This window comes from Patiria miniata, unplaced genomic scaffold (genome assembly GCF_015706575.1).
Source record: "Patiria miniata isolate m_02_andy unplaced genomic scaffold, ASM1570657v1 HiC_scaffold_27, whole genome shotgun sequence".
Taxonomy (NCBI): Eukaryota; Metazoa; Echinodermata; class Asteroidea; order Valvatida; family Asterinidae; genus Patiria; species Patiria miniata.
Window position 1 is genome coordinate 4,762,260 of NW_024037066.1, and position 14,391 is coordinate 4,776,650.

At 40.6% G+C, this 14,391-nt stretch overlaps 1 protein-coding gene across 1 annotated transcript; it reads left to right on the forward strand.

Moving 5' to 3' along the window:
- Positions 1-537: 537 nt before the first annotated feature.
- Positions 538-5,735, forward strand: LOC119734219 (A disintegrin and metalloproteinase with thrombospondin motifs 19-like). The gene is made up of 10 exons (XM_038207585.1): positions 538-709; positions 1,651-1,726; positions 2,033-2,175; positions 2,854-2,937; positions 3,041-3,165; positions 3,373-3,519; positions 3,866-4,000; positions 4,503-4,665; positions 5,043-5,144; positions 5,258-5,735. The coding sequence occupies exons 1-10, from the start codon at positions 653-655 to the stop codon at positions 5,456-5,458; spliced, it is 1,233 nt and encodes a 410-aa protein (XP_038063513.1). The 5' UTR covers positions 538-652; the 3' UTR covers positions 5,459-5,735.
- Positions 5,736-14,391: the final 8,656 nt, after the last annotated feature.

The following is a 14,391-nucleotide window of genomic DNA, read 5'->3' on the forward strand; positions in this document are numbered from 1 at the left end:
AGATTTTGGAAACTCATGTCCTCAGAGATTGTTCATTTCTGTAATTACAGTCGAACCCTGATAAGAAGAGCACTGTTAATACAACATCCTGCTTATAACAAGCAAAAGTTTAGGTCCCAAGTCTTTGTTTTTCTTTGTTTTCCAATACTGATAATACAAAGTACCTATTATAACAAGGTGATGTGTAAAGTCCCAAGGACCTTGTTATAAAGGTGTTCGACTGTGTTACTGAAGAAATTTTGAATGCTTATTTGTATGTCATCAGCTTGGAGGGGGGAGGGGGCGGGGGGCTGGGGGCTACCACTTTTAAGCCACCAATGAACATCCATTATTACATGTATTCCAGGGGATATTGAACCATGGAGTGTGTTCCTTTTACCATGGAGTGTGTTCCTTCCTCCATGACTGTACTCAGTTCGTACGGCAAACAAATGTTTTGTGCGTTTTTCTTTTGGTGGCCCTGAACTGCTCTTTTTTGGAAATCATTGACCTGTGGCAAAGGAAAATTAGTGCATGTGCATACGTGCTTGTGTTGATTTGCACCGTATATGAAATTGTGCAGCCGTATACTCGCATTTGCCGTTTGTACATTTTACTGAAAATCATCATATACTCGCTCTGGTGCGTGACAGGGCAGAAAATAGTTTTGCCAATGTTCCTGAAGGATGTTTCATTCTTTCTTTTGATTCTCCATGTGACACTGAATCAGGTAACATGACTTTGTTTGTTTCTGTTGCGATGGTTGGTTGTCTGTCGGTTGGTTGAAGTTGGTTGTTTGTTTTCTATGGTTGTGTTGGTTGGTTGTATTGGTTCTCTTATTTTGTTAGGTTGGGTGGGTTTGTATTTACATGTACATGTAGTCCCCACATTTAGAGGAAAGATGAATCCCTCATTCATTTTATGTAGACAGTCGTAGAGAATGACTGGTAAACTGCGCCCCTCCCCGGCCGGCCCGAAAAATAAACTCGAACGTTAGTGCATAGTGGAAAACATGCTAGCACCATGCACGTGCACTTCATCCGTATCTATTATAACAGCGGGGTTGCCGCAGGCTTTTCACCACCCACCTGACCACCTGTTGTAACTAATTACATTAATTCATAGACACTAAGATTATAAAGAGCAGATGAATATTAGCGCCGTTATATTCAACCACAACCACTGTTAATTACCGTGTTTTGACAGTAGAGCAGGGAGCGTGGAAAAAAAGTGGTAAAATATTTTGCACACAGATAATTATAAGGCTACTTCTAGAACTAGAAGGCACTCCGGAGTGCCTTCTAATTCTAGAAGTATTAAAGTTTTAAGGCAGCCATCAAGTCTACATGGTCTAAGATTGACAGCTGAAAGATCTGTTCCTTGCTCTATGCATGTATGGATAAATATCCATTAATACGAAAATAATTATAAATGCAATATATGAAACTGTTTATTTCATAACCAACTTAGGCCAAAACAAATAGAAGTCGTATGCAAATTCAAAAGCCTATTGATTCTGGCCCTGTTAGTTTACCTTTTGTGCACCCTGTATTAAATGTCCTTGAAAAAAATCTTCTTGTGTGTGATGTAGTGGTGGTTAGGGTGGGGGGCTGGGGTGTGTGGGTGGGGGGGGCACGTACACTTACAAATTTGGCTTTGTGTCATTCCTAGGTGTTTTCATATCGCCTTTCTCGGATTGGGAAGCAACAGGACATCCAACACGCTTCAAACCAGCGACCAAAGGCAGGTAAAAATATGTCATAGTGATAAGTTTAATATCATTATCTGCGAATTTTAGAGACACACATTTAACTCTACTGAAACCCCTAACTTAACTTGAAAACATAAATGAATACAATCGTTGTAGATTTGGAAACAACAACTTTGTAAAGCTGCTCTTCTCCTATTTTAGTCTCACTTCAGTGTACCGTTCTTGAATTCATGGATTCTAAAATAGACAATTTCTTTTTAGAAAACAAAGATTGAAAATTGTTTTTATATGCCACTTTTCTCATGTCAATTTTTTTATTATTATTAAACTTCATCCCATTAGGTCTCCATCTTTCTGATCCTGACGTCCCCATTGCATCTCCTCCGAGACCAATTTCCCTGGATCTGCTTGTGGCTGTTGATACAAGTTCTTATCGTTACCATGGCGATGACACTGAGCATTACATCATGGAAATGCTGAATGTGGTAATATACCTCCGCCAAGGAGGTTATGTTTTTATCGGATTTTGTTGGTTGGTTGGCTTGTCTGTTAACAAGATAACTAAAAAAGGTACGGACGGATTTTTTTAGGGGTGGTCCTAATTGGTACAAGTACAATTTTGGTCTGGCTCCAGGATTTTTTCATAATTTATGCGAGTATTTCTTTTGGGTGTGCTGGCAATATGGCGAGCAATTGTTTAGCCTTGGTGGAGATTTTCGCTCGCTGAGTTTTTTTATTTCGTAGTTCTGTTTTCTTATCCAGATGTTTTGTTTTCATAGTTACAACATTTTGAGATACTTTTCAACTTAATATTGGAGGGTGCTAACAACTTTGTATTTATCTTTGATTCTATAAGCTTTGAGAAAAGCTCCTGACGATGACTAGAGCAGGCTAGTCGAAACGTTGAGACCAAAGACAAGTTCTTTTAGAACTTACAGCAGGACTGTTCTAAACAGAACAAAAAACTACTTAGCAAAGTTGATAATAAGCAGGACAAGTTCTTCTCAGAACTAATATCTTCTAAGCAGTAGTTATTACCACATGGTGTTACCGCAAACCGAAACGATACTTTGAGAAATTATTTGAAATTCCAGAGATTTGTTGGGAAATCGGTAAGTTGCGCTAATTTGATGCGTAATTATTATTATATTTTTCTTCTGCAGGCTGCAAGTCTATGGCAGAGTACATCATTGAATGCTGTTGTCAGACTCCGCGTTGCTAAAATCCACATCGTGAAAGAAAATCTGGTAGGTAGGCCTAATTGTCATGTTCCACAGCTTTTTTCTAAATGTCACCTTTTCTTCTTCAATTTTGTCATTTTTTTTTCAATGCTGTTTTTTTCTTCTATAGGTTGATTTGGAGCTTACAGACCATGCCAACTTGTCATTACGAAGATTCTGTCAGTGGCAAAGATCCTATTTCATGGCAAAGGATGGAGGAAAAGCTCAGTATGATGCTGCCCTTCTCATAACAAGGTATCTGAACTGTAACTTCACACAAGTATGATCGTAAATTTGTTTAATTCAGGACTTGGCACTCAAAAAAAAATCAGATTTTGATTAATGATTGAGTAGCAATGCGATTAAACTGCAACTGCGCACCCGCTGGCCAGTCTTGTAGAAATCTTCTGGACAGAAATATCTTTCCAGATTATAAACTGTTTCATTATTTTCTTTTTTCAGAATCGACATCCAGATAGGTGGTAACTACGATGCGACAGGCATAGCATACAACAATGGAGTGTGCGACTCGCAGTATCAGTGCGCCCTCTGTGAAGATAAAAGTCCCATGGTTCTCTCCCACACCATAGCTCACGAAATTGGACACCTGTGAGTAAAATCAATTATTGTTTGTTGTCACTGAGTGCCTAGACGGCGTAATTAGCAAGAGGTTAAAAAAGTGGGACTCGTTAAAAAAAACAGGCCGCTCGTGAAACAGGACCAGCAAATTTCCAGTTTGGGGAGGGGCGATGATTTTCTTATGGTGCGCCCCCCCCCCCACGCCCACCCTTGCCTACATTTGATCATAAATACATGCTTTAATAGGCTAATGATGATATATTATCTTGCCAGTTCTTTTTGTATATTTTATGTTCATAATTTCTATGCTTTATAAAATTGCAAATTTTTACACAATTCTAAAGTTTGTTAAATATCTCCTCCCTATCCATTTCAGCTTGGGTATGCGACATGATGGTGACCACAACCCCTGCCTAGACCGTGTCAACATTATGAGTGGGTATGCTACCACTGGACACCAGACATTCATCTGGTCACAATGCAGCCAACAAGAACTGGCAGAATTCCTTAGGTAAACAGCATTTTATTTCAATTTGTTTGTTTATATTATTTGTGTGTTTTTTGTATCTTTGATTTTTTTCTTAATTATGTAAAGTTTTTGAAATTTTTGTGTTTCTCCTCAGAAACCTGGCAGTTAGGCACAAACTGAGTTCTGTATTATGCCTTATCATCAGAAGGTTAGGGGTTCGAATCCAGCTGTCGAGCCAGCTGTATCATAGCAACCCACTTCGTATTTGCCTCTCCACCCAGGAGTGTAAGGAACTGGCATTAGCTTGAGTAACCTGTGATGAACTGGCCTCCTATCTAGAGGGGAAAATCCCATTCATTGTCAAAGAAACTTAGAAAACCAGACATTTAAAAGAAAACTCTTCGGGATAAAACTTTGATTTCTCCAACAGACCCTAGAGGATGGATGAGATCATTAAACTTCTGGCAGCATTTTCTTTTCTTGCTATAAAGAAAGTGTGAATTGACATGTAACTATTTTCTTTTCTCGATTGACAATTGAGCAGATCGGAACGGTCCAGCTGTTTACATGATTCCATCACTACTTCCTGGTCACCAGGCGTTGCCATGGATACAGTTGCCATGCCGGGGAGAATCTATGATGCAGACTACCAGTGTCAGATGATATATGGGGCACCAGCTAAAGCATGCAAGAGACAGAATAGACAGGTCATTTGGAGGTCATTTTTTCTTTTGTCTGTGATGAACTTTACGGAGAATGTTAAAATAAAAAGGAGAAAATGGCTAATTATTTCTTTTTTCAGATTTCTTCAAAAATAAAAAAACAGATGGTTTTGAATAGATGAAGACAATTTTCACTCCTACAGCAAAGCTCCTGCGGTAAAATTTTAGTCAGAGAGTCGGAAAAGTTCATTTGTGTACACTTCGTTTAAATAAATCAACAAAAATTTGGTAAACAAAAATACCCTGTAATTTACAACTTTTTAAAACAACAAATAATACTCTCTCTTTTGTTTTCTTTATTGAACCATCTTTTCATATTACTCCTACCAGTGTCAAACATTTTTTCTTTTTTCCACATCTAGCAAATCTGTGGCATGCTTAAGTGCCAACGGGATAGTAGTGGCACTGAGTGTGTGACTGATGGGAGACCAGCTTTGCAGGGAACCAGCTGTGGTTCAATCAAGGTAATCTGCCTGAGCATTCTAGAACAAAGTTTTGAATTTCATCGTCGTTGATTGCAACCTTTGTTTTAACAGCAAAAAAAGAGCCATTTTTATTATTCGAACTTTTCTCGCAGTGGTGCTCAAGAGGATGGTGTGTCCAAAGAGCTGCTCAGAAACAACATCCTGAAGTCTCTGTGGAAGATGCCACAGCTGTGCCAAATGGACAGGCTAACAAACAAACAGACAGACTACACTGCAGTGAGTGCAGCACATTTCCCTACATGGATACCCCGGCACCGACGATAGAAAGTGACCAAATACCAGTGGAATTATAAATCAGTTGTGTTCATTACCCCAATCCTCGGGGGAGAGTTAAGTTAAGTCGTTTTAAGGCTAAGTATTTATTTATTACTTCCGAGCCCTAGGATTTCATAAAGGTAGTGGTAAGCTCCGTGACTTTCAGGCTCTACATGTATATTCTGGATTCAAATCGTGGAGGAAAACAAGGGGTATTTGGGGTTTTTTTTTTAAATGTACATAAAAAAGTAAAAGTATTTCCAGCGTCCAAGATTCAAAACTGGGACATTGTGGTGGAAGTCCCAAGCCGTTCCAGTAGGCTTGTTCAAGTAACTTATGAAGTTGTCTCTTTTTTAATTTCAAATATTTCAACGCTTTATAATACCTTTTCTGAGAATTATACTTTTTCCAATAAAAAAAGAAGTGTCTTATGACTGAAAACACTCGGAAGAAAATATTTCGAAAGCATTGGTTTAAAAGTGGCCTAAACACATGTAACTACAGCGGGACTCGCTTTGCCATGATTGAGTCCCAAATATTCAACTTCAAAAGTTAACAAATGTCGACATTTTATGTTCTCACAGTTATACCGGGACTTAAACATTCAACTTAAAAAGCCAAGGCTTCTGGTAATTCTTTTAAAAATTACAAACTGGAAAATGTTTCAAAGGAGTGTTCGAAAGACGACATATCCCGGCCCAAGTTTCCCACCATTCACAATTAACGTATAGTCGGATCGAAATATAGAAGCCGGGCTATTCACCTGTTAAGGCAAGGATGGTCGTTCCAATTTGGAGGAAATTATAAGTACATCGAAGCTCACAAAATGACTACAGCATTTTTTGTTACTTCGGAATTTGAAGGTGGAAGATTATGTGGTACAGTGAAGTACATATAATGTATGAAAGAAATGACACAATTCGTATATTAAGACTGCAAATCAAACACGTAATTTAATTCTTTCAACCTGCTTTTCATTTACATCATGCCCGAGCAAAGGTTAACTCAAGTAGGAAATATAACGCCGTGCGCAAATTCTAATATATACACTACAGTATTTTTTTTTTAAATTATTTAGCTGATCATAACACTTAACCTCATAACTAAAAATCTATAGCATAATTTATATATACTGACATCAGAATTCTAATTTATACTATATTTACAAGTCAAGCTATTTACATCAGGCAATTATCCAAACAGACCAAACAATTCCAATGCCAAGGAAATCCATCACGAATGAACTTCTTTTTTTTTTTTACAAAAGGTTACATCTCAACTTTCATTGCCCCTATTCCATTTGCAAAAGAATGGGACATTGAAATCAGAGTTCAACATCAAAGCCCTCAAGTTGTGTTCAGTTGGCATGTCAAGTTTTTTCTCCGTATAAACGTATTTTAAACAGGAACTTTCCGTGTTATTTCCAGTATGAAAACAAGTTGAGGAGAAAATGTGAAGATGCACGCACTTGTACAAAATGAAACTTTTAACTTTCTAGACATTTTCACTTTGTTTGCTTCACACACATAAGTCCTTACGTTTTGATGTCATATCGATACAACAGTCAAAGGTTCCATAACGAAGCGACGATTGTCAATTCCGTTCAGTATTCTCCTGTTTTCAACAAAAGCATCTCGAGAAGGAACTTGTTCAATCTCCGCGTGTCCGATTCGCGCAGCCGTGTTTTGCTTCCAACAGATGAGGTTGATAGCCAAGGATAAAGCAAGCAAACCGGAAGCAGCAATGGCTGCGATGGACCATGGGCCGGGGAAACACTGGTCCGCTGAAAGGTCGGGTACTCGTTTCGTTGTCATCTCCCCGCATCCTTGAGGTTCGACCAGTTGACTTGGCAGGGTCGTTGGGGAACAAGGGCGGATCCAGAACACAATTTTGGGGGGGGCCAAAAAAATTACGGCGTGGGGTTCGGGGCCCGCTTAAGGGCCCCGAAAAATTTTTGGATTCTAGATGCTCTGTGGTGCGATCTGAGGCAATTTCTTACCACTTTAACCAATGTTTTTTTGAGGAAAAGATGGTGGTGTACTCATTGCCTGCCTTTATTGCGATGTCACTTAAAAAAAAAAAAAATTGGTTTCGTTTTGGGGGGGGCCATGGCCCCCTTTGGCCCCCCCTGGATCCGCCCTTGTTGGGGAATCGGATAGCCGTAGTTGGGCGCTTGACCGTCGTGGAGGGTAGTTGGCAGTAGTCGATCTCTGGCCAACACGGATCGGGCCGATCCTGCAAGCCCGGAGTTTATCAGGGTAGTGTGAGCTAAACATGACGCAGTTGAAAACCACCCCATCGTGAGTCGGACTTACTTGTAAGATGAAACTCTTCGTGATCGTGTCGTTGGTCTCCGTAGTGGAAAACTCCTCAGGTGACATCACCACGTCGTGTGAAAAGATGGAAAGTGAGACCGCAGGGTACCCCTTCGATGTTGTGCAATTTAGAGTAACAGCATCACCGCTAAATGCCATCACGGGTCCGTTCGTCACGCAGGCCGGGCTCGGCTCTGGAGGAAAGGAGAAGACTTTTAAGGCTACATGTGCCACATTGGAGACGACTGCACCCTGATGATCCCGTACTATTTTACAGCTGTACAAACCCCTGTCCCTCCCTACGACCGTGGTGATGGTTAGTGTGACAGCTTGGTCTCGGGAGACGTCGTCTCTGCTAGGTAGCTGGACAGATTCTAAAGTTACTCTGTCGGTAGAAGCGAGGACTTGGGTTTCATGCATCCAGACAAGCGAGTACCCAGATGTCAGACCAGCGGACTCGCAAACTAGAACCACCTTGTCACCTTCTTGAAGTCTGCTGAGATCACCTTCATCACCTGCATCTTGGATTGAAATGTGGACCGTTGGTTGTCCCGATACACCGACCCCACATGCTATAATAATACAGTGAAGACTTATGGCAATAAACTTTCTAACTCGCATACGAGCCATTTTCCAAAGTTTGTGATGGGTTCCAGATCTGTGTTTGACTATGCATCTCATGCGTCCCGCCTCTATTATATAGGCATCTTAGATACGCGCCGTTTCCGGTAACCGTCATGAGGTCCAGCGGAACTCCGGCGTCGATTTTCATGATTCGGGGAAATTTCTGTTCAAAATGGAAATGACGCCAATAATTTTAGGGCTGGTATTTCCTTTTTAAAAAGCATTCGTATCAGTGAAGCCGAATATAAATAGAATTCAGAGAAGGATTCAGGGGGTTTTTTTTTGGGGGGGGGATCTTTTTTCTGGAAACTCATCCTATAATGTTTGGAATAACAGACTTTCACTGTACAGAGCTAGAGATGGATAAAATGAGAGCAACGGTCAATGTATGAGAGTCACATTGTGATGGAATGTCAAGCTTTAAAATCCCTGCCCCAACCCCCGATTTACTGAAGCTATATATAGCGACCACTGAAGAGTCAATCCCTTTCGAAATGCTGTCAATCCCTTTCGAAATGTACATTCATTTTCAATCAAACGACATCTTCCAAGATAAAAACGTACATCATCATACTCCATGACAATCATTTTATTTCCATAAAAACTGAATGGATGCTTAAATGAGCAGTTGTCTATATAAGGTAATTTTGGCTTTAAATTAAGGCATTGTTGAAAAGCATTTGCTCGAGATTATAAGGGGGTGGAGTTCTAAGTTGTAGCGCACTTATAGTCTCGAAAAAGGATGGCGTTTCCTTGAAATCCCAGTGGTGCGTTCGTTCTGGCGGGTGGTGTCAAATTTGCCCAAATTTGCCAATGAAAAGGTAAATGTGTGGAGGTTTATAATTATAAGAGCCAGAAGCCCATCCATGGGCGTTGCGGGGGGGGGGGGCCGGGGGCACAAAATGGAGAAAAACAGGGGGCCGGGGGAAAAAAGAGGCGCGAAGTCATGGGGGGGACAATATGTCCCTGTCCACCCCCGAAAAATGATAAATCGAGAATGCCCCCCCGTAGAAAAAAATCCTGGCGACGCCCGGTGAATTTGAACATACGTTTAGCACAAACTGCCGGGAACCTGAAGGGGTCAATGGGTCGTTATTGATTTATCAACCGACTTATTGGTACTCAACAGATACTTCCGATGTGAATAAATGAAGTTACGGTAAATCTCAAGGATAAATCAGCACCGAGTACTTCTTTGTCATTTAAGTTATTACCTTTGCAAAAGGTACATAAACTGTGCGAGTGCATGTTGACTGATATGCTCTGCGAACCAGCGCGAATGGGTATGAGGCGGCCGAGTGTCATAGTGTACCGCAAATCTCGCACATTAATTAAGAGAACATGGAGGGAATACCCATACTTCGAATTTTTTTTAATCAACTTTGAGAAATCATGCAATACGGGAATTTTTCTGAAATTATGCGGGAAGACGTCAGTCACAAAGTATGCCAATTTCTTTCACTTTCAAAGGGGCACCCCGTTTCCATTGCTCAATATGTTGGGTAGTCTGGGTGAGTTTGGATGGTACTAAATAATGGTACCAACTTCCTCTATACCCCCTTGTGCATGCCTAACCTGACCTCATAACGTCCATGACTTCCAAGAAAGACGTATCATTACTGAAGACTCGGGGGGAGTGTCACCTCCCAGACACAGTTATTTTATTGAAAGGTGCAGAATGTGGCATTCACATTATATTTACGTTCAGAAAATGGAGAGAAGACCCATATTTGGATTTCTCAATCAACTTTGAGAAGTCATGCAATATGGATTTTTTTCTGAAATTGTGCGGGAATACGGGTCGCTAACAAACTATGCCAATTTCATCTACTTAACTTCGACGGGTAATTTCATAATTTCTATTGCTCAATACGTTGGGTAGTACTATGACGGGACTTTCCCCGAAGTGTTTTATTGTGTCGCTATGACCAGTATCGACTGAACGGAACAAATAGTTTGATATCTCCTGTAGAAAACTCTATAGCAACACGTTTGTTCACACACGTCTTTGTTTTAAATGGATAAATTGTGGTATTAAAATAAAATAAACTTGCCGTTTAAAATTAAACTGTGTTAACCAACAACTTTGCCATCCCCCTTTTTTTTTGGGGGGGGGGGGGTTGTTAACCCAACGTTTTACACTAGACAACGTCTTATAGACGATGATTTCGTAAACTAGTCTTCAAACTATATTTCCTAACTGGTTTTATCACAATCATTAAGTTCTTTAATAGACCACGCTTCCCACATACTGTTTTCCTCACAGTTTTGGTGGAGCGGGTATAATCTTGAGCAGCGATCCCACGGAAAATTGGAATGCTTCACTTCAGAGTGTTCGACGAAATGCCGGGGAATTCCCTTTCTTTCATGGGCTCTTGAAAGTCTCCATGCAGAGGCGATGACTCATCAGCCAAGCTCAAGGAGCCCGACACTCCTTCCCTCCCCCCCCCCCCCCCCCCGCGCAAATACCTCACAAACAACAACTTTAACATTTCTGTGTCGCTCTCAAACCCGTGAAACTATATACAAAATGATTTACAACAAATAAAGACTTTGTTCAGAACAAACAACGGAGGAATCCTCCATGCCTACACGTACGTTTTACGGTAGCAGACCAGTAAATAAACTTCCATAGACCCCAATGGTAAATGCTCCCACTTTTAGGAAAAATTTCCATCCGAAGATGATCACCCCTAAAAATAGTCCTGAAGCCCATCGCCATTTTGAAAAACGATGGCTACACTCCATTGCAAAATAGAGCGCTTTTAGGGTCCAAATTACATCCAAATTACACACAACTGCAAGCTCCCAGTCCTGTGCACGGCTTCCACCCATATTTTTTTTACAAACCCTCAAGTTCATGGCCCACAATACTCTCAAATACTGAAGATTTTGAGGGCATGCAAATCATGATTTGGCCGCCGGCGTAGGCAATTTGGGGCCTATTTACTGGTCTGCAACTTTTAATCTTCTGCAGTGAGAGAGATTTATCGCGTCTTCAACGCCCCTAAACCAATAAAACTTGAACCCGTGAACCCAACGGATCAATCACAAGTTGATACTTGCTTTGAAGCCGTTATCCTTTTAATCCACACGTCCTCATGCGATCAACTGCACTATTCCCGTGGCATTTTCTTTTATGGATTCAGATGGGTAAACATTCAATGGGAATTCCTTGAACTGCTCCTCACACTTAAAAATAGCAACGCAGGTGCGGGGAAACAGTGAGTCGATAGGTGTAATGGTCTTCCACCAAAAATAGTATAGTCTTCCAATCTCGGCATTCTTTCCCATCAGTGGCGTAGCCGGGGGGGGGGGAATGAAACCTTGTCGCCCCCAGTCGCCCCCCCCCCCCCCCCCCCCCACTGAGATTTTGAGTTTCTAAAAAAAATTATCATTGATCTTACATGACGCCCCCCCCCCCATGAAATGTTCCAGCCCCCAGCGCCCCCCACTGAAAAATTCCTGGCTACGCCACTGTACGAATTCCCATGAATGATCGGGAGACACGTACGAACTGAAACTTTTCGTATATTAAATGTGCCCCTCACCGAATAAAATTTACTACACAGCGCAACCGCAAAACTTTTCCGACTTCCGAGAATTGCGATTTTCAAACAAACCCAATTTAAAAAAAAAATCGCATTCTTAATTACGCCGAGTAGCTATAAATCAATGCTAAAACTCAATTTTTTTTTACGATTCGGAAGTTTCATCATAGCTTTCAAAGTTATTAATACATGGAATGATTGATATTAGCTCGACTATGCATGGGGTATCGCGACGATGCCCCCAACTGCTCACTTCACTGAAAGAGAAAAACTATAGTCTTCTCATAAAACCAGTTCTTGTGAAATCGTTCCCGATGCGGTCTTCCGAAAGAGTGATCGTTCATGAGAGAGTGATCGTTCATGAACGGTCGAAATCGTGACCATCTGGCCAAAGCACCAAACTTGGCAGATAGATCATAGCTCTAAAAAATGGATTCTGGATTAATGGTGGCGGGGTGTAATTTCAATTTATTGAAGGGTAACAAAAAATGTGTATAAAGCAGGGAGATTGCTTTATTGCTGTTCTTGAGCTTGACGCTAGAGGGCAGCAATCACATGAAAAAGAAAAGGTGTTGTCATTCTTCACCACTAGAGGGCGGCAAGCATTAATTTTTTTTGAAATTATGTTGTTCTTGTTTGTCAAAAGAGGGCAGCAAACAAATATTAACATGTTGCTTTAAAACTGTTAGCAAAATTCCCCTCAGCGATTTCGTCGGCCACAAAAACCGCCAACATCTGGGTCTATTTTAGCGTAGAAGAGCAGGCTACATTTTAGACCTGGGCCAGAGATTAACAAACATTTTAGATTGTTTTTTTTTTCGGGGAAGGGGGGCACATTAGAAAAATAATCGAATTGGCAATCTCTGGTAAAATTGAATGCAAAAATCTCGTATACAGGCCCATATTCCTCGGCCGGATCGCGTTTACCATGATTATTGTTCACCATAACATCAGAAATAATATTTACACTGATAGAATGCTGGAATGTGGTGCAACTATATTCAATATTCTCCAAGTGACGAAGTCAAACAGTTTTAAAATTTTGATTTGACGGCTTGCATTAGTAATTTCTTGAGACAAATGAGGTGTCCTGGCAACTTAGCAATTAATTATTGCTTTATCTCGACTGGTAGTCAGGAAAACAATGTGCACAGAAAAAAAGTTGGATAATGTTGCAACTATATGCACCATTCGTCAAGTTCTATACTAACATAGTTTGGAGTGACGGCGCGATGAAAATAAAATCCCGGGACACGCTTTCTCCAACGGGGTTTACAACAACAAAAATCTCGAAACATCTGCTAGCTGCTCACGTGTTCGAATGGAATATACACTACGTAAGAACGTGCAATGTTCAAAATTATCTATGAACAAATCATCCATGTTTTCGATGATTCAAAACAGAAGCTTGCTAAATTGAAAAGTTCAGCTTGATTCATGCATCTAGAAACTGAGTATATAGTCTGGTTCCCAGACCAAAAGATTCCGACTATTCCTGATGAATCTTAGGTCCGGTAGCCTCCGGTAATACAATGTATTACAATTTACGTCACGTGACTAAAACGGGAGGAATTCCTCCTTTTTCCGAAAATTTCCGAAGTTTGCCGAAGTCGTTTCGTCGACAATCGGATAGCACCCGAGTATTTCCGAGTATATAATATAGGTTTAATTAACTGCTAATTGCTTATTAATTGTATTTTAAATGAGTTGATGATTAATATTCATTGTTTTCATTTAGAAAACTTGAAATTCAACGACGATTTTGTGCATCAAATATATTCGGATCGTACGGGCGAACTTTTTGCTGCGTCATGTACAATTTTGAATTTGACGACCGTTACCGAGATTTTCCAAAACTCGGTCTCCATTCGGCTCGGCCTGCTAACAGTGCTATTGGGTTCCGTAATTTTGAAGATTCCAGATCAACATTACTCAATGTTATCTTACAAAAACATCAAACTGTATTATCATAACTGTATGATATTACGAAGCAAGTGATTTATTGAAAGATTTGATCAGAACATTAAAAGCTACAAGGGATAAAGCGATATCGGAAACGAAGCCGCGCTTTGAAAAAGGGCCATTAATGTCGTCATGTTTATTTTTAGCCACGGAGGCTGCCAGACCTACAATTCAAGACGTGAGCGTCGGGAATAATTGTCAGGTCTGGGAACCAGACTACTGAGTATACTAGTAACTGTCATTCATTTCACGCAATTTAACAGGTGCATTTTCATTCAGGACTATAGATGGCGCACTACTGAGCTTGAAGCCTCCAAGGTCTTCGAGACAGCCATCAAAGACAACCTTCAAGTTCATTGCCAACAAAATGCTGTAACAGCTAAAAATTTGAGGGCATGCAAATCGTAATTTGGCCCGCGTTGGCAATTTCGGACCTATTACTGCACCGTACCCAAAGATTTCGATTTGCTGCCCTCTACCCTTATTTTTGTGTGTAATCCGGTTCGTTAGTGTGACGTC

What these genes read in the sequence shown, in the direction of transcription:
- LOC119734219 (XM_038207585.1), top strand. Translation starts at nt 653, where the DNA reads ATGTTCCTGAAGGATGTTTCATTCTTTCTTTTGATTCTCCATGTGACA. An exon ending in ACATCGTGAAAGAAAATCTG is followed by an intron (nt 2,938 to 3,040) that starts GTAGGTAGGCCT and finishes TTTCTTCTATAG; the next exon opens with GTTGATTTGGAGCTTACAGA. An exon ending in GAACTGGCAGAATTCCTTAG is followed by an intron (nt 4,001 to 4,502) that starts GTAAACAGCATT and finishes ACAATTGAGCAG; the next exon opens with ATCGGAACGGTCCAGCTGTT.